Source organism: Halichoerus grypus, chromosome 12, assembly GCF_964656455.1.
Source record: "Halichoerus grypus chromosome 12, mHalGry1.hap1.1, whole genome shotgun sequence".
In the NCBI taxonomy this organism is placed as follows: domain Eukaryota; kingdom Metazoa; phylum Chordata; class Mammalia; order Carnivora; family Phocidae; genus Halichoerus; species Halichoerus grypus.
In genome coordinates this window covers 17,032,903-17,058,460 of record NC_135723.1, presented here as the reverse complement: position 1 = coordinate 17,058,460, position 25,558 = coordinate 17,032,903, and the positions used below count along the sequence as shown (strand labels likewise).

General features: G+C 45.9%; 1 protein-coding gene across 3 annotated transcripts; it reads left to right on the top strand.

Moving 5' to 3' along the window:
- Positions 1 to 454: 454 nt before the first annotated feature.
- Positions 455 to 25,558, top strand: EPDR1 (ependymin related 1). 3 transcript variants are annotated; one of them, XR_013443072.1, is made up of 4 exons: positions 455 to 1,095; positions 1,406 to 3,240; positions 3,948 to 4,023; positions 10,544 to 11,004. XR_013443072.1 is itself a non-coding variant. In XM_036084031.2 (3 exons), exons 1-3 carry the CDS (start codon positions 797 to 799, stop codon positions 24,191 to 24,193), a joined length of 705 nt encoding a protein of 234 aa, XP_035939924.1. In that variant the 5' UTR covers positions 541 to 796; the 3' UTR covers positions 24,194 to 25,558. The 3 variants fall into 3 exon arrangements, 1 of the variants encoding a protein (XP_035939924.1); XR_013443071.1 differs by lacking the exon at positions 10,544 to 11,004 and adding an exon at positions 4,704 to 6,147; XM_036084031.2 differs by lacking the exons at positions 1,406 to 3,240; positions 3,948 to 4,023; positions 10,544 to 11,004 and adding exons at positions 22,663 to 22,871; positions 23,997 to 25,558 and having other exon boundaries at positions 541 to 1,095.

The window sequence follows — 25,558 nt, the reverse complement described above, 5'->3', positions numbered from 1 at the left end:
ATCTTAATATTACAAAACATAAACCATAAACCCAATTAACTTTGTTCTTGATGCTAAAATCCCGGAGTCACATACCTCTAGGGTTGTGGTCTTGTCAGGTGATGGGTGAGGGTAGCAGTCTCACTGCAAGTGTGGCCTCAAGGCGCTGTCCCTGACTCAGTCCTATGCCCAAGAGCCAGGGCTTGTCCCCTAGCCCCCTGGGCTCTATACTAAGAAAAGGGTCAGGATGAATGACTGACATCTTTTCTTCAGGAAGGGACCCTTCTTTCCATTTCTAATTTGGAGGAAGAAGCTGTCCATTTTGACAAAGGGGCAAGCGGTGTGGGGGCACAGCAAGTGCAGTAGCATGGCCTTCCCGACCTTGAACTTGACTTTGTCTCCCAGTATGTGGTTACCTGCCGCACACTTCAGTTAGTGGAGACACATGTTCCTTCCCACCATCCCGCTCCTCACCCCGCCCCCCTCTCAAACGCGGATGCCCTTCAGGATGCTAGTGGCACCGCTGCCACTGCATTTCCTGTTGGCAGCAGAGAGCAAGTGGAAACAGAAGCCGCAGCGGCCAGCGGCCCAGGCAGGAACCGCTTCCGCGATTCACCCGGGCCTTCCCAGGCCCTGGTTCCGGCTCCCGCACCTCGCGCGCCTGACCCCAACCGCCGGGGGGGGGGCGCGGCCGGAGGCAGCCAGCTCGCCGAGACCGCATCCCGCACCCGGCCGAAGGCTGCGCGGCGGCCGCGCGGTTCAGCGCCCCCTGCGGCTCGCGCTGGCTCTCGGGGGGCGGCGGGCGCTGCGGTCGGCGATGTCGGGGTGCGCTCGGCTCGGCGTGGCCCGGGAGGCCCTGGGCGCCTGGCTGCTGGGGGGCCTCTGCTTCTGGGCGCTGGGCGGCCTCTGCGGCCTGGGGGCGGCGGCGCCGGGGGCGGGGGCCGGGGGCGCCCCGGGGACCCCGCGCCCGTGCCAGGCGCCGCAGCAGTGGGAGGGCCGCCAGGTTCTGTACCGGCAGAGCAGCGGGCGCAACAGCCGCGCCCTGCTCTCCTACGACGGGCTCAACGAGCGCGTGCGGGTGCTGGACGAGCGCAAGGCGCTGATCCCCTGCAAGAGGTACGCGGGCCGCGGGGTGGGCGGCCGGGGGGCGCGGGCCAGGTCGCGGGGCCGCTGGCGGCGCCTCCCTCTTGCCGAGGAGAAAGGTCGCAGGGAGGGTGGCCGGGGGGCAGCGCGGTCGGGGGCTGGGTGGAGGGCTGGGCCCTCTGTACGCTGAGCTCCTCAGTGCGGCGGTGGCCGGTGAAGAAGGAACCGGGCAGGGGCGGGATCGCATCGCCGCGGCCCGGGGCCCAGGTTCGCCCTGGTCCGCACACTGCTGAGTCAGGCTTCAGCCTCGGGCGTCTCATCTACACCATCTCATCTCTTCCAGGAGCCATCTGCGGGGGAGGCACGCAGAATGTATATATTTTAAGAATTCTTGTTGCAGTTTTAAAGGAATAGGACAACCCTGCAAAAGGTGTGGGGAATCAAGGAGAATATCGCCCACAAGCTCATCACCCTGCTACAACTATTGAACTTTTGATCTACTTCCTTAACATTTTTAAAGCAAGTGTGACATATTGTGATCAAAAAACATCATCTTTTTTTTATATACACCATCTCTTATGCATTCTTAATCGCCATTTTATTGGTTGGCCCCCGACCTATTTTTAATAGCTGCACAAAGCTATGCCATTCTCTTAAACCACTTGTCTCGTGATTCACCTTCCCACGTCTGCTGTGAGAAAGGGTGACCTCGTTCTGAGACCTGATGGCTATTTTGGGATCACCACCTGTCAACTCCACAGCTTTCCTGTGGAAAGTCCTATGTGTGCTCCTCTGGGGGTTATGCTGGCCTCTCTGGGTGGCGTTTGTGTGGTTAGGAGGTGCCATGTGATGTCCATGGTTTAAGGGTCCGGTGTGCTCAGGGGCAAATTTTGATGTCATTTCACCTAAAGCATTTGTTGGAGTGTTAGGTATCTTGAAGGAAGTACTGAAGGGACAGAACCTTTAGCAGTATATTCGAGAATGGAAGCTAATACATTTGGAAGGGTAAAATGTGAGTGCTGAGGAGAGCTGGAGGAGCCAAGTCATCACGGGGGCCTGGGAGGATCTCTGAGGCCTCTAAAGAACATTGTGGCTCAGCCTCAAAGGACAGAGTAACAACAATAAACAACAACCAGCGTGTGAGCACTTATTATATACCGGGCATGGTGCTGAAGAGTTTCCACATATTACATGAAAAGCTCACAACAGCATGATAGTGGAGGTTTTATGATCTCTGTTTTATAGACAGAGAATCTGAGGTCTGGGGAGATTCAGCATTTTTTTTCAGACCACACAGCTGGGGCTTGAGGAAGCTGGGTGGCTTCTGACACCTGTGCAGTTAACCACGCTCTCATGCATTCATCATGCGTTGTTTTCATGGCAAGCTCTTTGTATAAACAGAGTGGGTCCTGGGCCTCAGGGAGGTCACAGTCTGTGGGTGGAGTCACATGAAGGAAAATTCCCACCCAGTGAGATCAAGGGTATGCTGAGTGTGACAAGAACACTTCAGATGGGCAGCTAACCCAGGCTTCCTGGAGGCGCTTAAGCGTGAGTGAGCCCCAAAGGCTTGCACTGGTGACCGGAGGAGGGAAGACTGCTCTGGGAGGATGCAGGTCTATTGCAGGACATGTTGGAGCAGACAGGGCTGGGGGTATTCCAAGACCTGCAGACCATTCACTGTTAGGACTGAAGCACAGAGGACGTGGAGAGGTTGGGATCCACTGAAGGATTTTCAAACAGTGGAAGGTCATGATTGGATTAAGGAAGGGTCACTGGGTGTATGGTTGCAAATAAAGGAGAGCAAGAGTAGAAGCAAACACATGACCTGGGAGACTTGTGTCGAGGTCCAGGAGAAGGATGGATAGTGGCCATGGTCATGGTGAGAAGCGGACTCGTTAGGGAAGTATCGAAGAGGTTTATTGACAATGGAGGTGGGGGGGGAAGGGTCAAGGAGAGGCCCCCATTTTTGGCTTCTGATGGCACAGAATGGATAGTGATGTGGTTCACTGAGATAGGGTTGGCTTTGTGCACTTTTGATTGTGGATAAACTGCTAACTTTTCTGTGCACTGATGTGAAGCCTGATCCAATAATGGTGCATTGATGACCAGTCATGTTGCAGACAGACTGGAATGGCTCCGAGCACACTGCTGAAGCAGAGGAGTGTGGCCAGGAGAAGGGTAAGGGTCCATTCCCCCAAAGGTCATATTTTCACAACATAAGAGATGGAGTGTTAGAGTCGGACAAATCTGAGCCTGAGTGCAGAATCCTAGTGTGGGTCTTTGGGGAAGTTGCTGAAGCTTTCTGAGCCTCAGTCTCCTCATTTACAAAATGAGAATGCTAATAGTGTCTAATGTATTGGATTGTTGTGGGGATTAAATGAGTTCAAGTATGTAAAGCACATTGTGCAGGGTCTGACGCCTTGAACGTGCTCAGTACACGGCTGCAGTTGTCCCCATGGCCACCACCATCATCACCATCCTGGTGAATTTACCGTGACCCAGAGGCTTGCTGCCGGCAGGCAAGCCTGTGGGCTCAGAAACTAGACCAGGAAGGGCACTCAGGGGCCCTTCCTTTTGGAGCCGACTGCGAGGAAGCAGGCTTAACAGCTAAAATATATATTTCAGTGAGTCCTGTGGCTGGCATGGTGGCCAGGATTCTCGGATCCACAAGACTAGGTCATTCTCTCCCTGTAGGCTGAACTATGTGAGGAGCCAAATTATAATCAGGAGATTGTGAGCAAAGAGCTGGCGCAAAGTCACTGAATCTAATGATTGCTTGCTCTAGGCCAGGCTGTATGCTCCATGTTGAGCTTTCCATCATGAGTAAGACAGGCCAGCCCAGGGGAATGGGGCTGAGATTCAGTGATGCGTTCATTTTTCACCAGAAAGATGCCTAGCTGCTGGTTCTATGCTACCCCAACCCTGCGGGTGCGGACTCCCTCCACTCTGCACGGAGCCTTGGTGAGTGCTGTTCAGGCTGTCTTAGCAGCCCTTCTTCATCGAGGACTCCGCGATCGATTCATAGAGTCTTTATATGTGTGCATTATGTCTTTAGTGGGGTCACAGCCAAATCTTGCTGGCCTAGAACTTTTTTGTCCCCATGTGGTTGGTGATTTCTCATTTCTTTGTCCTGACCTATCAAGTGTTGATTTCACAGTTCAGATTTTAGGAGGCAGTTTTATTCCCCTTTTTCCCAGTTTCTTGGCAAGATGCTGTCTCACAGTCCCATCTCTGGCCCTCAGTCAGAGGTAGAAAAGAATGTTTAGTGCATAAATGCATTTTTAAGCTCTTTAAATGTAGATTTGCTGGAACAAACTCAGAAACTTCTTCAGGTATTAGCAGTCTGGCCAACAAACCAGATGTTATTTGAAGAAAATATGGATGGGTTGTCTCTTCATATTTATTAGTAAGTTGAGAAGTAAGTTTTAGAATTGGATCAACTTCTTAAGATTTTTATTTTGCATCCAGATTGTTATGGAAAATCCCACTGATAGTTACTGTGGAATGACTAGGACTTTCCAGGCTCTCTTTTCCCTGAGATGATGGAAAAGATTAAACAACTTTACAAGCTTCAGATAAGACAGCCTTAGCAGAGGATGGGGAATATTAGTAATTGATACTATTTTGTTTTCTGGTTCCAGCTATCTTTCCTGACTCCTTGACTAAACTCACAAGTATTACATTTGGAAGAGGGAGGAAAAGCAAGAAGATTATTTTCATATTCCCGCGAACATGTTGAACTTTGTGGGAGAAGCAATACTGAATGAATTTTGTGAGGCCACCAGTAACTTACTGCTCTCACTTGCAAAATGGCGGCTTGGGGGTTGGGATTAATGGCGCTACTGACGTAGAGCAAACAGAGAGGCATTAAGAGAATATGCAGGGGAACGTTAGGGATAATATCTTAGAAGACTAATCGACTCCCAATCTTACCTGTTTGGGGACTTTGAGGGGGTAAAAGGTGAAAAGAAAAAATAGGTCTTAAATGGCGTGGCAAGTGGATTCTCAGTTCAAATTCTGACCAGATCATGTCTGTCTCAGTTTTCCCTGGGCATTCTATTTCTTGGAGAACAGAATATCATTTCTCTTCTGTATTTCTGGAGAAAGCCACCTAGTGTAGTGGAGAGAGGGCAGACATCCAGTGAGCGAGTCATGGGACACCACACATGGCTTTTCATCCTGGCTTCACCACGGCAAGATCTTAACTTCTCAGGATATCAGTTTTTCATCTTTGAATTTAATTTTAATGATCGACAGTGTTTATACGAAATAGCGTTTAGGCTTTCTTCCTTAAAGACGAAATGATACCACAGACGCACTCAGTGTGCTTTTATTATATCAGGCTGATTCCTGTTTCTACCATGAGGTAATGAACTTAACATGGATTCTACATTTTTTTCTCAGTGTGTCCCTTTGTGTAGATAAAACCAAAATGCTTTTTCTTCCTTCTCCTTTTCACCTAAACTTGTGTTCCTGGGCAGAAGAATGAGGGGTCACCTTTAAGTGCTCTGGCTGCAGACTCAGAAGGCTCTGCTCTGTGTGTGTGTGTGGGTGGGGGGCGCAGAATATTCCAGGGCATGAATAGCATTGCTTACAGAGTGCTCCTCCACGTATCTGCTGTGGAAGATTAATTCCAACGGCTCTTATCACACTAGGTAACTTCAACGATCATTGTGTTTGAACAGCAGGATAAGGGTGTTTTTCCCTCCAAATGTAGAGTTTTATTTTATTTTGAAGCTGTCACATTCTTACAGAAAGTAAAGACACAGCCATTTCCGCCCCCCCCAATCATTGGAGAGTGAGATATCCCCACCACCCCCATTTCCTGCAAACAGGGCTATTCTTCTGCACGACTGCAACATGGCCATAAAAACTGAGAAATTAACAATTAACACGGATTCATTTCTACCATCTGAAATTCGGGTCTCATTCAAGTTCTGCCAGTTGTTCATTTATGTTCTTTATAGCCAAAGGCCCCAGTTTATAGGTGTCCTGTCTTTTCCATGTTTTTCTGACTGGAACAGTTCCTCAGTCTTCCTTGCATTTTGATAATTTGTAAGATTAAAAACCAGTGATTTGGTAGAATGTGCCTTTAATTGCATTTGTTTAATGTCTCTTTACGATGAGATTCTAATTATTGACCAGTGGTAGGTGAATAATTAGTACTACCATGGAGGTAGTACTCTGTTCTTACTGCATTGTGTTGTTTACTGGGGTCACTTGGGTAACTGACAGCTGCAAGGTTTCTTCAGTGTGAAGTGACACTTTTTAACTTTGTAATGAATAAGTATTTTATAGGGAATTCTTTTTTTTTTTCCTTAGGGAGAAAGAGGGTGGGGAGCGGGAGAAGAAGAAGAAGGAGAAGAGAGAGAGAGAGAATCTTAAGCAGGCTCCACGCCCAGTGGGGATTCTGACAGAGGGCTCGATTTCATGACCCTGAGATCATGACTTGAGCCTTAATCAAGAGTTGGATGCTCAACCGACTGAGCCACCCAGGCACCCTATAGGGAGATATTTTATTTTTTATTATTTTTTAAAGGTTTTATTTCTTTATTTGACAGAGAGCGGTAGAGAGAGTGAGAGAAAGCACAAGCAGGGGGAGCAGCAGAGGCAGAGGGAGAGGGAGAAGCACACTCCCCACTGAGCAGGGAGCCTGACGTGGGACTCGATCCCAGGACCCCAGGATCATGACCTCAGCCGGAGGCAGATGCTTAACTGAGCCACCCAGGTGCCCCTGTAGAGAGATATTTTAAAACCATGTACACATCCCATTTTTCATGACACTCAATTTATTCATTTATTTATATCAGCAAGAACTCAAGGATTCTCACTGTATTGCATTTGTTCTCACTGTTTGTTTTGATGTTCACATTGTCCCAGATCTGGCCAGTGGGCACCTCTTCAAGTTGGCTTTTATATTCTTTAAACATGTATCTCTTGTTCTTTGAGCACTTTTTCACTTTTTGCCACAATAAGATGTTCCAAAGTTATCTATACTCTCTCTGCTAGAGTCTTGGAATAAGCCATTTCTGAGCCCGGAGCTCTGGTTACTTTTACTGGTGAAAAATATTTGGAAGCCAAGGTCCCTGCTCTAGTTGTGCTCATAGCTGTTAGGTGGTGTGGCTCCCCGACCCTCTCAGTGGACAAAGCAAGGGTATGATATAGGTTTGAACACACACACACACACACACACACAGTCACTTACTCATACATATACACAAATTTACGTGTAGGTACATTGCTAAGCTTCCAATTCTAATCCATATATATATTTATACCAGAACCTCCAATTCTGCTCCACCCCCACATGGTTCATTTTTGGAGGTCTCTTCTCAGAGAAAACTGGCTCCCATTATTGGTTGCAGTAGGTAACCAATTGTTCATTGCTGTGATGCATGTTCCCTCCATGGGTGGCCCCCTCACCCCACTTGGCCTCTGCACCCTAGGCTAGACCATGCAGATGCTTACCTTGCTTGGCCCTACCTAGTGATTTTAGATTACATTGTTGAGCGAGAGGAAAGGGAAGATCAGGTTATGTTTGTCTTCTTTTGGATTTCTTAGGGTTATATCGTTGTAAATCTTCAGAATCCATCTATATGGCTGGGGGAGGTAAATTAGTATGAAGTGCTCAACAAATCGATTATTTATTTTTAAAGTTTTTATTTATTTGAGAAAGAGGGAGAGAGCGTGCTCGAGAGAGATCACAAGCAGGGGGGGAACAGCAGAGGGAGAGCGAGAAGCAGACTCCCCGCAGAGCAGGGAACCCGATGCAGGGCTCGATTCCAGGACCCCGAGTTCATGACCTGAGCCGAAGGCAGACACTTAACCCACTGAGCCACCCAGGTGCCCCTCCACAAATTTATTTAATCACAACCCTGTTTTGCGTGGATTGGGCTTCCATTTTAAGAAATCCCAACTTTCAGACTTTCAGGAGAATGTCTCTTTTTGCCTTTGCTCCCTCCCCTTGATCTCTGGTGGCTGGGGCCAGCATTTTCTTTTATTATTAGCTCAGGAAGTCTGACTGCTTGTGGCCTTTTGATCCTCAAAAATGAACCATGCTGATTTGCAAAACTGAGTTTTTCTTCAAGAAAGAGATTTTCTTGGAAGCCCGTAAAGTTTGCTTTGAGTCTTAATTCAGTGGGTCTGTTGACCCTGGATTTCAGAGGGTTGGTGCTGGGATGCCGAGGAGCAGCGGACAGTGAGGAGCCTTAGTGCCAAGGAAGACAAGCCCCACGGTGTCAGAGGACTGGTGGGGTGTAAGACTAACTTATAACTAGAAGCCAGAAGTGATCGCCAAACTGCTCTGAAAACATCTTTACTTCTCTCTGTCAACCTTGAGCTGTTTCTTCCTGATTCTGCCCTCGAAGATGGCGGTCAGGGGCAGAGTGCCCAAAGATCTGAAAATATTCCACCAATTAGTGGTTTGTTTTTCCTGGAATAAATGTGATAGTGTTATATTTCCCCAATTCCAGTAAAAATCTTCTATTTTCCCCTTCATAATTTCTTTTATTTTACCCATCTTTGAAGAAAAAATTCCTCTCTTGATCCCACCAGCTGAAACCCCATTTCCCCCTTCTATTTAAAGCAAATCTCATGCTAAGTCTGGTCTCTGACCCCCATGCCCTCTCTAGCCCTCTTCAATCAAACCTTGAGTGTCACACTCTGCTGAGCCTGCTCTGCCCAAGAGCAATATGCTTCCCTTTATTAACCAGATGATCCCTTATCACTCCTCATTTTACTGTGCTCACTTCCTCCATCTTGGTATCTTCACAGACCACATTCTTCTGGTGTCCCTCCTTCCATCTCATTTCCTTTGCTTCTCAGTTCCCTTTGCTCTTCCTCCTCTTCTTGTGGACCATCAACAGTAGAATGTCCCAGGGCTCGGGCTTGCCATGCCTTTACTGTTCTGTCTACACCGCTTTCTTGGTGCCCTCAGCTCAGTCATGGCTTTAGCATACCCGAAACTAATGCCTCCCCTGCAAACAAACAAACAAACCAACAAATGTTATTCTTCTTGCAGGTTTCTTAGGTTCAGCTAATAGCAACTCCAGTTGCTCAGGATCAACCCTTAGAGTCATCCTTGAGTTCTCCCACTTGCCATGAGTAGTCCATAAGTGAAATCTGTCCACTCTAATTTTGATATAGACCCAAAATCTGACCCCATGTTCACTGTCATCATGAATGCCCAAACCCTCATCATTCTTGCCTGGGCTTTTTTGCACTGACCTCCTAACGGGTCCTCCTCCTTCCATCCCTGCCCCCTTTGGTCTGTTCTCAACATAGCAGCTTGAATGATTCTGCTAGAAATATCGTATCGTGTCACTCGTCCACTCAAAACCCTCCAATGCCTTTCTGTCTGTCAGAATGAATGTCCTTACAAGGGCCTGGCCGCCCTGAAGGATCTGCTGCCCACCCCCTCCATGTTTTGTCTCTGAGCATGCAGCAGCCCCTCATTGCCAGCCCCCCCCCCCCGCCCCCAGCTCAGCAAGCTTCCCCCTGTTGGCACTTGGGTTGTTGTTTCCTGTGCATAGAAAGCCTTCTCCCTAAAAAGCCGCATGGCCCCCTCCCAAATTAGACTGTCTGTCCTGCCAACATTCTCATACACCGAACCTCACTGCCTTACATGTTCACGACACTTATCACTATCTGACATACTATTTAATACTTTTTTAAAAAAGATTTTATTTATTTATTTGAGAGAGAGAGAGAGCACAAGGGGGGGAGGTCAGAGGGAGAAGCATGCTCCCGGCTGAGCAGGGAGCCCGATGTGGGACTCAATCCCAGGACCCTGGGATCACAACCTGAGACAGACGCTCAGCCGACCAAGCCACCCATGCGCCCTATTTAATGCTTTTTGAACCTGTCCCCTCATCTCCTCTGCCTCCCCTTGCCCAAAGCAAGATTCCACAGTTAGGAATTTTTATCTGGTTGTTGCTATTATCTCCAACACCACAGAATTAGATTTTTTTGGAGTAATTGAATGAGGAAATGAGTAATAATGGTGACCTCTATTCATTGTAGAAGGATACCCAAAATGCAGGTATGCACAGAGAAAGAAAGTAAAAATTATCCGTAACTGCTCAACCAATATGACTACTCGTAATGTCTTCTGAATATGCTAGGTGATTTTTTAAAAATTTATTTATTTGAGAGGGAGAGAGAGAGAGAGACAGTGAGGTGGGTGATGCAGAGGGGCAGGGAGAGGGACAAGCAGACTCCCCGCTGAGCACGGAGCCTGACATAGGGCTCGATCCCATGACCCTGAGATCATGACCTGAGCCAAAACCAAGAGTCGGATGCTCAACCTCTGCACCACCCAGGCGCCTCTATCCTAGGTGATTTTGAGATGCAGACCATCATACTGAAGGACTTACTGTTTCACAGTGGGCTTTTTTTCCACTTCACAATATACCGTGCAAACTCATCTATACTGACTAGTCCACTTCTATCATCTTTGAATTCCCGGCTTCTCCTCATTCAGGTCTCAGCTCACCATCTCCTCAGAGGGACCTTCTGTGACCCTCCCCACCAGCCACTCCCCATCACATCTCCTTCTGTTTTCCTCCGGACACGATCCCTGGGTGACATCATCTGGTCAGTTCATTTGTCTGGTGTTTATTGTCTGTCTCGCCTCCCTGAGTGAGAGAATATTATTGGTTTGATTTATCACCAAAACCCCAGCACCTAGAATGCTTGGTACGTCATAAGACTCAATAAATGTGTGCTGAGTAAATAAATACCATTTTCATGGCTTTTGTACTACTAGCATTGTACATGTTCATGGTGGAAAATCTAAATAACACGGAAGAGCAACATAAAGAGAGTAAAAATGGCTCATCATCCTGCTATACGGGACTAAGGATCCTGATGTATGTGCTTCTGGATTTCTTTTCCTATTCCTGTGTATGTGATTTTGAAATTAAAATGGAAACATGCTCTGCATTTTTTTTTTATTTAACAAAATATTGTGCACATTTTTCATGCCATTTCTAAGGACTGTGTGGTGTTCTAGCTAATGGGTAGAACATAGCTTCTTTAAGCTGTCCCCTGTTGTGGGATAGTCATGTTTGTTTCCCGTCTATTTCCCACTAGTATAGACGACTACAAGTGTGCAGTTAGATGCGTACCACTTTTTAATGTATTTTGGATGCATTGCTAGATAAGAAAATGATAGAAGAGGGATTTGCACATTTTTAAGTTGTGACAACTTTGCCCTTCGGGAAGGTTGCTCCAACTGGCAGACATTTCAGCTGGCAGAATGTGATTGCTCATGTTTCCCACACTCACACTTCTATGGAGTCTAATTTTTTTTGGTCATTTCTAATATGATAAAGAAGAAACAGAAAATGGCATGCCTGCGGTGATGTCATACCCCCTTGTGATTCCCACTCTGTTGTGACTGTCTCTAATACTCCCCAGGTGAGTCCCCTATGGGTTGTTGGTTTAACAAAGATACTCCATCATGTTCAGTAAATACTTTTCTGACCTACTTTATAAAGAATTTCTTCTAATCAGGATGGATATTAAACTTCACCAACTTAGTGATTTGTACTAATAGATTGCTTTACATTAAACCATCTTTGCACTTCTAAAATAAATTCTCATTTATCATTATGAAGTAGGCTTTTAATAGTCTGCTGGATTTGACTTGCTAACATTTTATTTATGATTTGTTTTTAATCCATAGCCACAATTTAGCTTGTTCTTTAGTTTTTATTTTTCTGCTTTCTATATTTTAATGAAGAAAAGCTTTGCAAAATTATTAAAGAATTGGCAAGCCTTCAATGTGTCTCTATGCTCTCCAGCCTTGAGGTTGGAAAAAATTAATTCCTGAAACCATTAGGACCTCACTTCTTTTGAAGAAATAACTCTTTGATCTCTTTTTAAGATCAAAGATCTAAGATCTCATAGGCCATTGTAAGGATATTTTCCTCTGGTTATTGATCCACTTAACTTTCTACTTCATTCTGCGTTAGTTTGGGTTATTTATATTTTCCTAGAAAATATTCCATTTCATCAAGATTATATTTATCATCATGATAAGTTTGTACATGATATTCTCTGGACTCTGAAACAACTTCACCCAATCTACTGATAGCCTTCCCAGTTTTCTTTTTCCTCATGATTACATTTTTAACAATCAACTTGTGGATTTCTGGAATGGTTTTATAGTTTATTAAGTATTTATATTCTACATCATGTATCTTCTTTGTCAAGAACAGTTTCTGATATCAAATGGCACCGCCTACCCATATTTTGAAAAGTTTTTAGGCAGGCTTGTAGCGGTGACCCCTAAGAAGGCATACCACCACCTCTAGAAATGGATCCCCCTGGTTCCTTTCATCCACAAGCTACTCCCCTGCTCTTCCCTCATCAAACACTATCTTCAATGTTTCTCTTGCTCCTCAGTCCCAGTTTTAGAGAATTTCCCCCAATATGGGCTTTGGAAGTTTCCCGAGCACCAGTGGTTTCCTTCAGAAGCAGTGCCTCTTGGAACAGAGAGGCCATGTGAAGAATCAGACCCCCAGCAGGGTGCCTCCATGGCCCTCAGATCCTCCAAAGATTGGAGAAGCTCTTGGACAGTTGGGTCCTACGCAGCAGGCAGCTGCCCCTGGACAAAAAGGCTGTGGTGCTCCTTCACAGAAGGCTGCATTAGTTGTGGCTAAAGTTATGTGGACTGGGAAAGTTCCAGAGTGTGAGTTGTGCCAATGAGTGAGAGCCGTCAGCCTGCCCTAGAAGGGGCACCAAAGGAATCCCTCCAAGCTCCCCCACTGTCTCAGTCTGTTTAGTCTGTTGTAACAAATACCAGAGACTGGGTAGCTGATAAGCAACAGAAGTTCATTGTTAACAGTTCTGGAAGCTGGAAGTCTGAGATCAGGGTGCCAGCATGGTTGGGTAAGGGCCCTCTTCTGGTCATAGACTTCTCACTGTATCTTCACATGGTGGAAGGGGCCAGCTAGCTCTCCAGGGCCTCATGTATAAGGGCACTAATCCCATTCATGAAGGCTTCATCCTCATGACCTAATCACCCCCCAAAGACCCCAATTGTAATGCCATCACCTTGGGCATTAGGTTTTCAACACATGAATTTGGTAGGGTTGGGGGAGGGACACAATCCCTCAGATCATAGTGCCAGAGACCCTGCTGCTCTGGAGCATCTCAGAAATTGCCAAGGAAGATGTTGTCAGATAGGAAGATGGTGGCACAGGGCCAAGGGGCACATTAGTTCCTTGGTCTGACATAGCATTATCAGCTGCAGGTGAGCTATAACTTAGGAGGAATGTATGAGGCACCCTGAACCACCAGACTAGTTGATGTGGCATCCAAATTCAGCCATGATGAAAGCAAGGCCTTCTGAGGTTGCTCAAAAATATGTGCAGGGAGGACTCTGGTAAGCCGGACCATCTGCATTGATTTTAAAGCTTCTAAAAACAAGAACCACCCCCCCCCCCCCACACTCACCAAGTCCCTTACTGAGGTACATCTTATATTCTCTGGAATTGTAAGTCCTCCTTCCCAGAGCGTGTCATCAAGAAGCTGGTGATCCAGGATGTCAAGGTGAGAAAGGCAGACATGCCTCCGAGGAAGATGCCTGGGCCGCCATGGAGTTACTGAGTTGGCTGAAGTCAAGAGGGAAGAGGGTCTCCTTAGGAATCCCAGGGACAACTCTTGGCAGAGGGGCCCTGGTAGATGTGGGGAGGCAGTTGTAGAGAAAGCACAAGAGGCTGGAGCTCTCATTCCAGAAGGAACAGGGCAGTGGACAGTTTTACCAGCTTGCCCTCTGGGGAGCAGAGGTGCTGGGGAGAGAATGGACTCCAGATTGAATATCCACTGAAATGTCATGTCATGTGCTGTGTTCTGATGTGGTTTATGTGTTTCCTCTGGATATGAGAGGCCCCTCTCGCTCTGAATCGAGCCCTCTCCCTGTCCCCTTTGTCACACACTGTATTTTGGACAGCGACCCCCAACCCCGTCCAGCTCCAGTTATTGTCTGGTGTGCCCTTGGGACCCCCAGAGAGCCTCCCTGGTGTTGTCTCAGTTCTCCTAAGGAGTGAGGGGATGGAACTTGGGAATCCACTTTTCTGTCAACAGAACACAGTTTCTTCTGTAAAGGACAAGTATTTATTTAGGTCCCACTCAGTATGTTGAAAAGAATTTAAAGTGCTTGGGTGATTTCTTGTGCTCCTTCTTTCACTATGCCTCTATAAGGTCAACTGCTTCACCTGTTAAACAGAGAGGAATTTCTATTGTGTGAGTGTTTGTACAAACTTTTAAGTAGCGTTGCCACAAAAGAAACATAAATGATTTTACTCCTTTTATTATTCGCTGCAATATCTTTTTTAATTTAATTAATTTTATTATGTTATGTTAGTCACCATATAATACATCATTTGTTTTTGATGTAGTGTTCCATGATTCATTGTTTTCGTATAACACCCAGTGCTCCATGCAGTACGTGCCCTCCTCACTGCAATATCTTTTATGCTGATATGCTTATCTACCTGAATCTTCTATTTTGATTCATGTCTCGGTCAGCTAGAAAATGTATTCAATTAATTTTCTTCAGAGAGGGTATGGCTGTGGTGGTACAGTTACAGAGATTTTGATAAAAATTTTATTTACTTATTAGAGAGAGAGAGCACGCACATGCGTGAGCACAAGCAGGGGGAGGGCAGAGCCAGAAGGAGAAGCAGTCGCCCCACCGAGCAGGGAGCCTGACATGGGACTCGATCCCAGGACCCTGAGATCATGACCTGAGCCGAAGGTAGACGCTTAACTGACTGAGCCACCCAGGCACCCCCACTTCCAGAGATTTTGAATGCCTGAGAACGTCCACTTAGTGCCTTTTAACATAAAGCTAATTTTGGGGTGTACACAATTCATTGGGTACTAATAATAGTATTTTATGCTTATGGCATTTAGAGCTCTAGAAGGGAAGTCTGATACCAAACTATGTTTGGGTTTGTTTTAATACATTTTTTTTTCTGCCCTTGTTTTTGTAGGTTGTTTCTGTTATCCTGGAACATTATTAACATCCCCAGGTTATGTCCAGCTCTACGGAAATTTCATCTGTTGTTCCTGGAGGCGCAATACTCTGTCCTCTCTCTTTGTTCCTTGTAGACTCTCTCTCTACTTACATGGATTGGTTCTCTTACCTCTGTTACCCAGATTGCTTATCTTTCCTTTAGCCTTTTTGTCACTCTATATGACTTTCCTAGAGTTCTAGAATCGTACCTTTTAATTCACTGCTTCTGTTTTTTGTTTGTTTGTTTCCCATAGTGAGAGCATCTTGTGCCACCTCCACTGTGTTTTCTACTTTGATAATCATGTTTTTCATTAGAGAGCTATCTTTGTGGTCACACATTATTCTTTATTTCTTAAATTCAGTATCATCCCAAATCCCAGTGAAAGTAAAAAATAAGATTTATACATTAGACTTATTAACTGTTAGCTGCAAGGTGTCTGTGTTTATGTTTACACACAGTGACAACTGATATGTTTCTCCTGAGAAGCGTAGTACTGACTGGACGAACCTGATTATCCTTGTATGCTCCCAACCTCCTTAACACCACAGCCCCTGATGTGTAGTTCTAGAAATCACTGTGTACCATGGCAACATGGGTATCCTGGTACTAGTGAGGCTATTCCTTTCAGTGGTGAGAAAAAGACAGCTTGAACTATTGTCTCATGAGACACTTTTTTATTATCTTCCATCAGATGAAAGAGTATATGGCTGTACGTTGCCAGTTTTCATGCTGAAACATTCTTGGAAAAAAGAAAGCTCTTCAGTTTCTTGAGCAACCTTTTCCTCTTTTGAACTGGAATCCAAGTGGTGGAAGCCCATCACCTTACAGCTCCTTAAACTGCACACATAATTATTCTTTGATTTTACTTTTCCTAGGGCTGCATATCCCTAGGAAAATTAATTATCCCTTTTGTTATATGTGGTTGATATCAGCTTGCACAGTGAGTTTCTGTCTGACACAACAATTTTGAAATAATGTTTTGCTTTTATGTCTCATAAGTACGATAGAGTGTAACTAGCTCTCGGTGTGGACCAGAATGGCAAGTGGCTACCGCTCAGTTCTCCCCGCTAAGAGTCAGAGAACTGGCTTGCATTCCTAATCTGTTATATTGCATATTACACAAATCCAAAGTGTGTCCAATTTCTTCCCTAAAAGCCAAAGTCCTTTTTGTGATCACAATAGTATATTTGTCCACTCCCTTTTCTGCAATTTAAGACATCTTGGATGGCCAAGCAGTTATAGGTGGGTGGGAAGAATCACTCCTTCCCCCTGTGAAAGGAGGGGGAAGAGCACGGTGTTGGTGAATTAGAGTGAGTCTGGTAGGAGATCAGACCTCGAGTCCAATCCTGGCACATTATTTATGACTTAGTTATGCTCTCAGCCTCATATTTTCTCCTCTGTTTAAAAAAGAAAGAAAGAAAAGCTAATAACATGTCAGTCAGTGGAATTTGCCAGTCTGTAACCTCTGCCACAGACTGGATTTTTTTCCCCCTTGACCGCTCTGATTCAAGACAGAAAAACAGTTGCCTCTTGGCTACACAGGCAGTGGCCATTCGGATTTACCTACACCCAAGCCAGGCTCGGATATTGTAGGTTCTGGGCTTAGCCAGATCCTTGGGCCCTGCTCATTCCGGAACAAAAGGCTCTCAGAGAGTTGTTGAAAAGCATCTGATAGATCAGAACTATAAAGCAGTGGATTTTCCTTATTTAGGGTGCTTATAGCTGCATGTTTCAGAAAATCTGACTAACAGAGGCTGAAACTATAAGGATGTTTGTAGTTTACCTCAGAATGCTGGTGACGCATGTTCCTAGGTCTGACTCAACAGTATCATCAAGGCCCCAGGTTCTTCTCCATCCATCTACTCTGCCATTCTCAGAGAAAGTTGGCTCTCAGTTGCAAGATGGCATGCTGACTTGTTGCCTCATGGCCTTAAAGTGGCTGTCCCCACTCCAAGCATTATTTCCTTATGTTCAAAGACAGGAAACAAAGGACGGAGAGCGGGACAGGGAGTCTGTTTTTTGGAGGGAAGAGAAATCTCCAGTGGATCTCCTCTTTCAACAGACTAGAAGGAGCTCCCACTGACAGAACTTGTGACAATCTGAGCATCGAATGGAATAATGACTTTACTTGTCATACATTGAATATATAAAAATTCTTGAGTCCAGGGTGATGACTGATAGATAAGTAGATAAAAAGAAAGATGTCATTTGTTATGCCATTGGTATCCCACTCTCCAGTGAAATAATTGATTCAGGAAATGGTTTGACCCAGAACCATTAGGTGACACTTATTGGCTAATAGACTCTTCCCAGCATCACTAAGTATTCCTGACCAATTACTTGCTAACTGTAAAAGGAAACGCCTTCATAATGGAGACATCTGGAGTAAGCATCTAACTTGGTGATCAAAGTTAGTAGCAGGGATGGGATATCACCTGTCTTCGGCTATGATGCACCATGAAGCACACAGCCTTATCAATTTCTTTCCAAAAATCTTTAACCAAATTACATCAAGCCTTTAGAATTCAGGTCTAGTTTGGAGGAATGACAGGAGCTTTAGGAGCAAGTTAAATGAGGAAATAGACAAAAATCTAGAATGGGGAATTTGTGCAGACCTGGAGTCAAGGCCATGTTAAAAAATAAAAATGGTAGGAGTAGTGTTCCAGATTTTTAAAATAGTAGAGACCTAACAACCAAATATAATGCTTGAAACTTGATTGGATTCTGATTTTATTTTTTAAGAGATTTTATTTATTTATTTGACAGAGAGAGACAGTGAGAGAGAGAACACAAGCAGGGGGAGTGGGAGAGGGAGAAGCAGGCTTCCCACTGAGCAGGGAGCCCGATGCGGAGCTCAATCCCAGAACCCTGGGATTATGACCTGAGCCGAAGGCAGACGCTTAACCGACTGAGCCACCCAGGCACCCTGGATTTTGATTTTAAAAAAAAAAAAAAACTTTAAAATTCATTTTTGGGGGACAATTGAATATGGACCAGATATTAGCTGGCATTAGGGAATGAATTTTAATTTCTTAGGTGTGATAATGGTGTGGTAGGGAGGCAGAAAGTCTTTGTTTTTAGCAAATATTTAGAAAATAGATAAACAAATACAGAAAAATGTCAACATTATTGAATTTAAGTGGTAGATACAAAGGTGATCATTGTACTAGTCCCTTAACTTCAGCATTTTAAAAATAGTTCATAGTAAATTAAGAAAAACTGATTCCATAAATCTGTATTTTTTGACCTGGAAGGATATCAAGGACAAACTATTGAATTTAAAACATAGGTTAGAAAACATAATATTCACTCATTTTTGTAAAACGTGTCTAGTACACGTAATGAAAAATCAATACGATATTTGCACAGCATGTTCATAGCAGCGTTATTCAAAATAGCCAAAAGGTGGAAACAACCCAGGGTCTATACACAGATGAATGGATAAGCAAAATGTGGTCTATACAATCAGTGGAATATTAGCCTTACAAAGGAAGGGAATTCTGACATATGCTACAACATGGATGAACTTTGAGGACATGATGCTGAGTGAAATAAGCCAGTCACAGAAGGACAACTACTGTATGATTCCACTTATACGAGGCACCTAGAGAGTCAAGTTCACAGGGACAGAAAGTAGAAAGGTGGTTGCCAGGAGCTGGGGAGGGCGAAATGGGGAGTTGCTTAATGGGCACAGATTTTCAGTTTTGCAAAATGAAAAGAATGCTAGAGATTGGTTGCACAATACAAATTTACTTAGCACTATTGAACTACACATTTAAACGTGGTTAAGATGGTAAATTTTACGTTATGTGTATTTTGCCACAATTTAAAGAAAATTAAATAAAAATATCGGTATATGCTTAGACACAGAGGCTCAGAGTTGTTACCTCCGTAAGTGTGAGTTTCTGGGCAATTTTTACTTCATTTTTCATTTCTGTACTGTTGGGATTTTTTTTTTTTACTTTGAACATGAATCAGTTGTACAAAAACGGAAAGATATAAAACTTCTACAGGTTTTCAGTGTTTGGGAAAATATGGGGATGGGAGAGCCTAATTTTTAGGACAGTGGATTTTCAGGGAACAACAGAAATGGTCAGTGCAGCCTGAGAATTTTGTCAAAAGCAACAGGAATCCTTGGTCCCGCGAGGAGAGAGGCAAAATGGGGGCACTGGACACCTCTTGTGCATGGAGGCTGGTGTGGCTAGCTCAGCCTGCTGACCCCTTGGCCGGGCCTGGCTGGCCTGACCTTGCTCGCAGCTGAGGCCTGGCAGGGCCCTCCCGGGAGCTGTGCTTTGCTTGGGGTCTGGCCAGCGAGGAGGAGTTTGCCGGCTGTTGTTGACCCAGGCCTGACCTGCCTGCCTTGTCCTCCAGGCCCTTTCCAGCACCTCACCTTGCTTGCACCCTGGGGGTGTGATTTGTGAGTCCTGTCCTCCCAGCTTCCTCCACTTGGGAGCCAGGCTTTGATCTTGCTTCCCAGGATCGAGTTTCGGTTGAAGACGGTCAGTCCAGTCCTTCGGGTCTACCGGTTATTACCCGCACAGCATCCCAGGCAGATGATTCATTTCAACCCTGGCTGATCTCTGCGTTTTGACCTAATGGCTCTATCAGGCTCCAGAACCTGTGTCCTCTTTGTGATGGAGAAGCTTACCTCTGAACTAGGAATTATGTTCACCTCGGTACCCAAGCCGCAACAGCATTATCAAAAGCTTCTGTTCCAAAACTCAGTATGGAGCGCTGCTAGCCTTGATATCCATATGGGATTTTGAAAAACAACCAAACAAACAGTTATACGGTTGTATTTGGTTTCCCATTAAATGAATATTTTCTGTTTTACTTAAGGCACTGTCAACATAACCTCAATATCAGATGATGGCCTCTTGTGAAAAAGTTAAATATTTTGAAAACAGCAAAGTACTGAGAACACTGTAACAAACACCTGTGTTCAGACCACCCAGAATGGATAAATGTTAATAGTTTGTGATGATTCTTTCAAGTCTAGCATTCTTCTTGGGAAATTAAATTTTCCCTCTGTGCATGGGCAGGGCTGGCCCCGGGACAGCAGTGATGTTGGCGGCCTTCCTCTCCTGCCGCCCCCTCCCCTCCCCAGTTGGGGGCTGACCAGGCGGCCGTGACCCTGGCATCCCTGCAGGGCCACGTGATGTCTCTCCCAGGACAGCTGTGCTGGTGGCTGTCCTCTGGGGCTCAGAGTGGAACAGCAGGAGTCCTCCACTATATTAGAAATGAGCCCTGGTTCTGAGTCACACAAAAGTTTATTACAACAAAGGAAACAACCATCATAACTCTGCAGGGGGATCTCCAGACACTGAGCCTCAGAGAAGAAATGCGTCCAGCAAATGCATTGCCGTTGGGAGTCCCAGCTTGCCAATGCTCCCGGCTTCCTTCTTTACTCCTGCTCAGTTCACATGTTGGAAACAGCCTCCCACGGCCTCTGAGTATACAGGGCACATGTCCAGCACATAGAGAGACTGCCTCGCAGTCCTCAGGTGGCAATCCCCCAGGTTCGTGGAAGGGCATCTGATCGTCTCGCCCTGGGTCACATGTCCTTCTCTGGTCCAGTAAGCTCTGCTGATGGTGGCCGGCTCCTGGACAGCCAGCCTGGCCATCCTGCTTCTGTGACCTGCGGATTCAGGGGCTGAGGGCTGTCCTCAGGAAGGAGCACCCCCCCCCCCCCGCCTCTGCTGCCCATGGTGCGTAGCTTCCAGGGGACAGTCGCTGCGGTGTGAGAAGCACACCACTGGGGTTTCTGCAGGTGTGACGATTGACTGTCTAGGCTAGACAACCTGGGCTTGGGAAGGCATGAGAGGACGGTGCTGATGGTGAGGAGAATAAAGAAGAGAACCCCCCGAGGGCACATGGTGCAGGTGTTTTGTGGGTCCTGCCACCCCTGAAAAGCCTGTGGAACAGGATTTGTGTACAGAGTCCCGTATTTATGAATGGATAGTCCTCTAACACTGAGAGTAATGTGTCTGTCTCCACACATGAATGCTTAGACTGATGTGCCAGGGACTTCACCGGGCCCGAGACAACCCCAGCTCCTGCAAAGGGCTCACAGTACAGTGGGAACCCTGCATGCGTATTTTTATGAGGTTAGCTCCACTTTCATGTGAGCGATATCGCAGCAAATGAACACTTCCTTTTCTGTTCGCAATCACTTCCACTTCTAAAAGGCACTGACCCTCGTAAGCTATTTCAAGTGTTTGCTGGAATGAAGCAAAACGGATATATCTGAATATATAAAATGAGGTCATGTTTACATTTCCATACTGGCTCATAGAAAAAGGAAGCGTGGGGCGCCTGGGTGGCTCAGTCGTTAAGTGTCTGCCTTCGGCTCAGGTCATGATCCCAGGGTCCTGGGATCGAGCCCCGCATCGGGCTCCCTGCTCGGCAGGAAGCCTGCATCTCCCTCTCCCACTCCCCCTGCTTGTGTTCCCTCTCTCGCTGTGTCTTTCTCTGTCAAATAAATAAATAAAATCTTTAAAAAAAAAAAAAGAAAAAGGAAGCGTAACCCTAATAGTGGTACTATTTTGACCATGTAGACAGTGATCGTTTATAATAGTTTTTCTGAAGAAAATACTTTTTAAGTTCGGACTTGGGATGGCGAACATTTGCCCTGGAGGCAGATGGAGGCTGTGGGGTGGAATGACTCTCACATTGTTTGCTCAGGAAAAGCGCCCCCTCTCAGCTCTTTCGCCCTCAAGCGTTGTGAATTTCACTGGGTGAGGTCAGAGCCGCGTCCTCACTCTGCTGGACCAGCAGCCGTGGCCTGAGTTTTGGATTGACAAACACAGGGAAGCCGAACCTGTTGGCTTCCCCCAACACCAGGATTGCTTAGCTTTAAGATCCACACAGGACTGGGGACAACGCGGCGTGCAGGGCGATGGTGGGGGTGTCTGCAGACTCCCCGCCCAGCCTGGGAGTCCGTCTGGCTCGCCCCACACATGGGCTGTACACGTGGGCTGGAGAGGTGAGGACAAACTGTGGGAAACTAGTCGCTCTGGGGTCCCCTCAACTTTTGTCTGTCTCAGCCTCCTCCGGGTATGGGGGTGGGGGCCTCATTCTCACGCAGCTGTGCCTTACTGAAGCCCATTACTTGTGACTGAGAGCCGAGACAATGGGGCACAGGTGTGTGGTCTGACCTCGGTGGCTTCTGGATGTGCTACATTCAGTGTACCCCAGTAAGTCCTGGTTTAGTGCTGCAAGGAGAACTCAGCCAAACCAAGGGTCAAATCCTCCTAGGTCCTTGTGGCTAAAAAGTCACAAACCAGGGCCCTGTCTTCCTCCTGTTTGTAGCCTAAGCACAGGATCCGGCATATAATAGGTACTCAATGATTCAATATCAATTTTGAACTCTGAATTTTAATGATTTCGTATTTAGGTTGTCAATGTGTCGAGTGCTCATAAATAAGTAAGTGATTGCCTCGTAAGCAAAACTATTTTTGTCTACTTGTTCTAAGAGTAATTTGTATCGAAGACCTTTGGACCGTATGCTGATAAGAGGCATGATGACTGTAACATGAAGTCCTGATCCATTTTCTTTATATCTGTCTTTCAGATTATTTGAATATATTTTGCTGTATAAGGATGGAGTGATGTTTCAGATTGAACAAGCCACGAAGCAGTGCTCCAAGATCACCCTGACGGAGCCCTGGGACCCTCTAGACATCCCTCAAAACGCCACGTTTGAGGACCAGTACTCCATAGGGGGGCCCCAGGAGCAGATCACTGTCCAAGAGTGGTCTGACAGAAAGTCAGCTAGATCGTGTAAGGCTTCAGAAAATAGCCAAGTGCTGCATCTCAGGAAGCGTGATGGGGAAAAAGTTTAAGTCCATTAAGGAAGGGTAGTTAGGGCAATTTATAAGCTTAAGCAAATTGTTTAATGTCCCCCGCACCTGCTTTGAAGTCCCTCTCCCCCCCCCCCCCCGCCCGCTGGTTGTTTAGTTCCAGAATCTCAGCATCATATTTGAAACACCTCAGCCTTCTAGCACCCCCTGTACCTTTCTGCCATTGGCTGTTATGGGCTTGTCCTTGGCTCTGACATTGAATAGTCTTGAGATCTGTGACATGGAAGACATCTGTCTGTGGTCTACTTTAGAATCCTCGTATCACTTCCTAAAGTCACAGAGACCAGATCTAGTCCCGTTATACCCGGTGTCTGCTTTTGCATATAGATGTGAAGCTCTTCTCTGCAATCCTTCATATGCCTACCCCAAAATGGTTTCAAAAACACAGGTTTATGGTGTATGTGGGAAATAGTAAAAAACAGTGTAAAAACAATCCCCCCTCCCCAAGTTTAGCATAGAATTATCATATGACCTAGCGATTCCACTTCTGGGTGTATACTCAAAAGAATTGGAAGCAAGGACTCAAAAAGATATGTGTGCACCCATGTTCATAGCAGCATTAATCATAAGAGCCAGATGGCAGAAACAACCCAAGTGTCCATCAGCAGATAAATGAATACCCCAAATGTGGTGTAAACAAACAATGGAATATTATTCAGCCACGGATAATGGCTGAACCTTGAGGACATGATGCTGAGTGAAATAAGTCAGTCACTAAAGGACAAATACTATATAATTCCACTTGTCTGAGGTCCCTAGAGTAGTCCCGGTCATGGAGACAGAAAGTGGATGGGGGTGGCCAGGGGCTGGGGGAGGGGGGATGGGGAGCGAGTGTTAGAGGGCATGGAGTTTCCACTGGGGAAGATGACAAAATTCCGGAGAGGGATGGTGGCGATGGTTTCATGTGAATGCACTTAATGCCACTGAACTGTCCTTAAAAATAGTTAAAAGGGTGAATTTTATGTATATTTTAACACAAGAGAAAAAAATACAGGCATTTTGTCTACCTTCTATGTTAAAAAGTCAACTTCCCTTCCTCTGACAGATGAAACCTGGATCGGCATTTATACTGTCAAGGATTGTTATCCTGTCCAGGAAACCTTCACCAAAAATTACAGTGTGATATTGTCCACGCGGTTTTTCGACATACAGCTGGGCATTAAAGACCCCTCGGTGTTCATCCCACCGAGCACCTGCCAGGCGGCCCAGCCGGAGAGGATGAGCGAGGACTGCTCCTGGTAAGCCTGTGAGTGCCGAAGCTGGGCGTCGGATGTCATCCCCAGCTCAAAAGGGATTCGAGGCTTTTCAGAGGCAAGAACCTTCCCTGGAGAGAAATGTCCAAATTGTAGGAAGATAAACACCGATCTGGGGTTCCTTGTATATATGATTTTTGACTCCTCAAGCTATGTTTACAAAAGGGCAGAGCATTTGTTCAGCCTGTGTCTTCCGCGCGTGCAGGTGGATCTGGGTGCAGGGGCAGACGTGGGCGAGGGGCGGCAGGAGCGGCTTGCCTTGGCAGGGAGGAGGGTTTCGTTACTGACGTGACCGAGAATTGCTGGGTTGCTGCCACGTGGTGATAATAACATGCAGAATGGTTTTGGTCCGTTTTATGATAAAGTTTTACGTTCTCTACAGATGATGGCCCCAATATTGCCTGCACCAGGGGGGCGAAGGCTCCCTTGGCCACTGACAAAGTGATTCCTTAAAATCCCTTCCAGACTTCAGAGCTTTATGGCATGACCGGGTTGATGGAAATTTTGGGAGGAAATGAAAGGCTCCAATACAAAGTAATTACTCCTCAAAGAAACATTTTAAACAAGAGGGTTTGGACAACTTAATGTCTCTACCTGGGTAAGCATAAGCCATGTATGTGTCCTTTTCTCTATGCAAGACTATTGCTATATGTGCTGAATCATCACATATTTGTCAGGAGACCTAGAAAGACAGATAGTATTCTAAAAATAGCATTGCACTGGGAGTCAGGAGACTATTGTCTTCAGTATCCAGGACTAGAATTCCTCTGTACTTGAACGCCTTTGATGAACTAAATGCACTATGCTTTCCCTCACCCAAGCCTTCCTGGGGCAGTTTCGCAACCTCTTTGTCTATGTGACTTCTGCTCATCTTTCCCAGGTCAGCTCACACTTGAGCTGACCCCAGAGAGCTGCTCCCAGGCCCGGCTTGGGTGCACTCTGTAGCTTGAGCATGCAGTTCTCACCATACTTATTAGGCTGTGTGCTAATTTCCTGCTTACTGGACACTGTCGCCCACGAGCCTGGCTATGAGCAACTTGAGTACGGGTACCATGCTCTGTTTACTTCTATATGCCCAGCGCCAAGTAAGTGCCTGGCACATGCTCAGTGCCCTAAACATTTGTAGAGTGGAGAATGCCAGTCTCTCCGGTCATTAGTTGCCTCATCTGTTCAAGGGTTGGGTTTGCTGATCTCTAGGGAGACTCTTAGTAATAAAATTTATTATTCTAGATTCTTCTACTGTTATGTTTAATCTGGCTATTATCTATTACTAGGAGAAATGTATGACATCTCTATCACGTGGAAAACAATCTGTATGACTCACAGTTTATTTCAATAAACATGTTTAATTGCA

Coding starts and splice junctions, on each gene's coding strand:
- EPDR1 (XM_036084031.2), top strand. CDS start 797: ATGTCGGGGTGCGCTCGGCTCGGCGTGGCCCGGGAGGCCCTGGGCGCC. Junction 1,096..22,662: donor GCGCTGATCCCCTGCAAGAG/GTACGCGGGCCG, acceptor TCTGTCTTTCAG/ATTATTTGAATATATTTTGC. Junction 22,872..23,996: donor CAGAAAGTCAGCTAGATCGT/GTAAGGCTTCAG, acceptor TTCCTCTGACAG/ATGAAACCTGGATCGGCATT.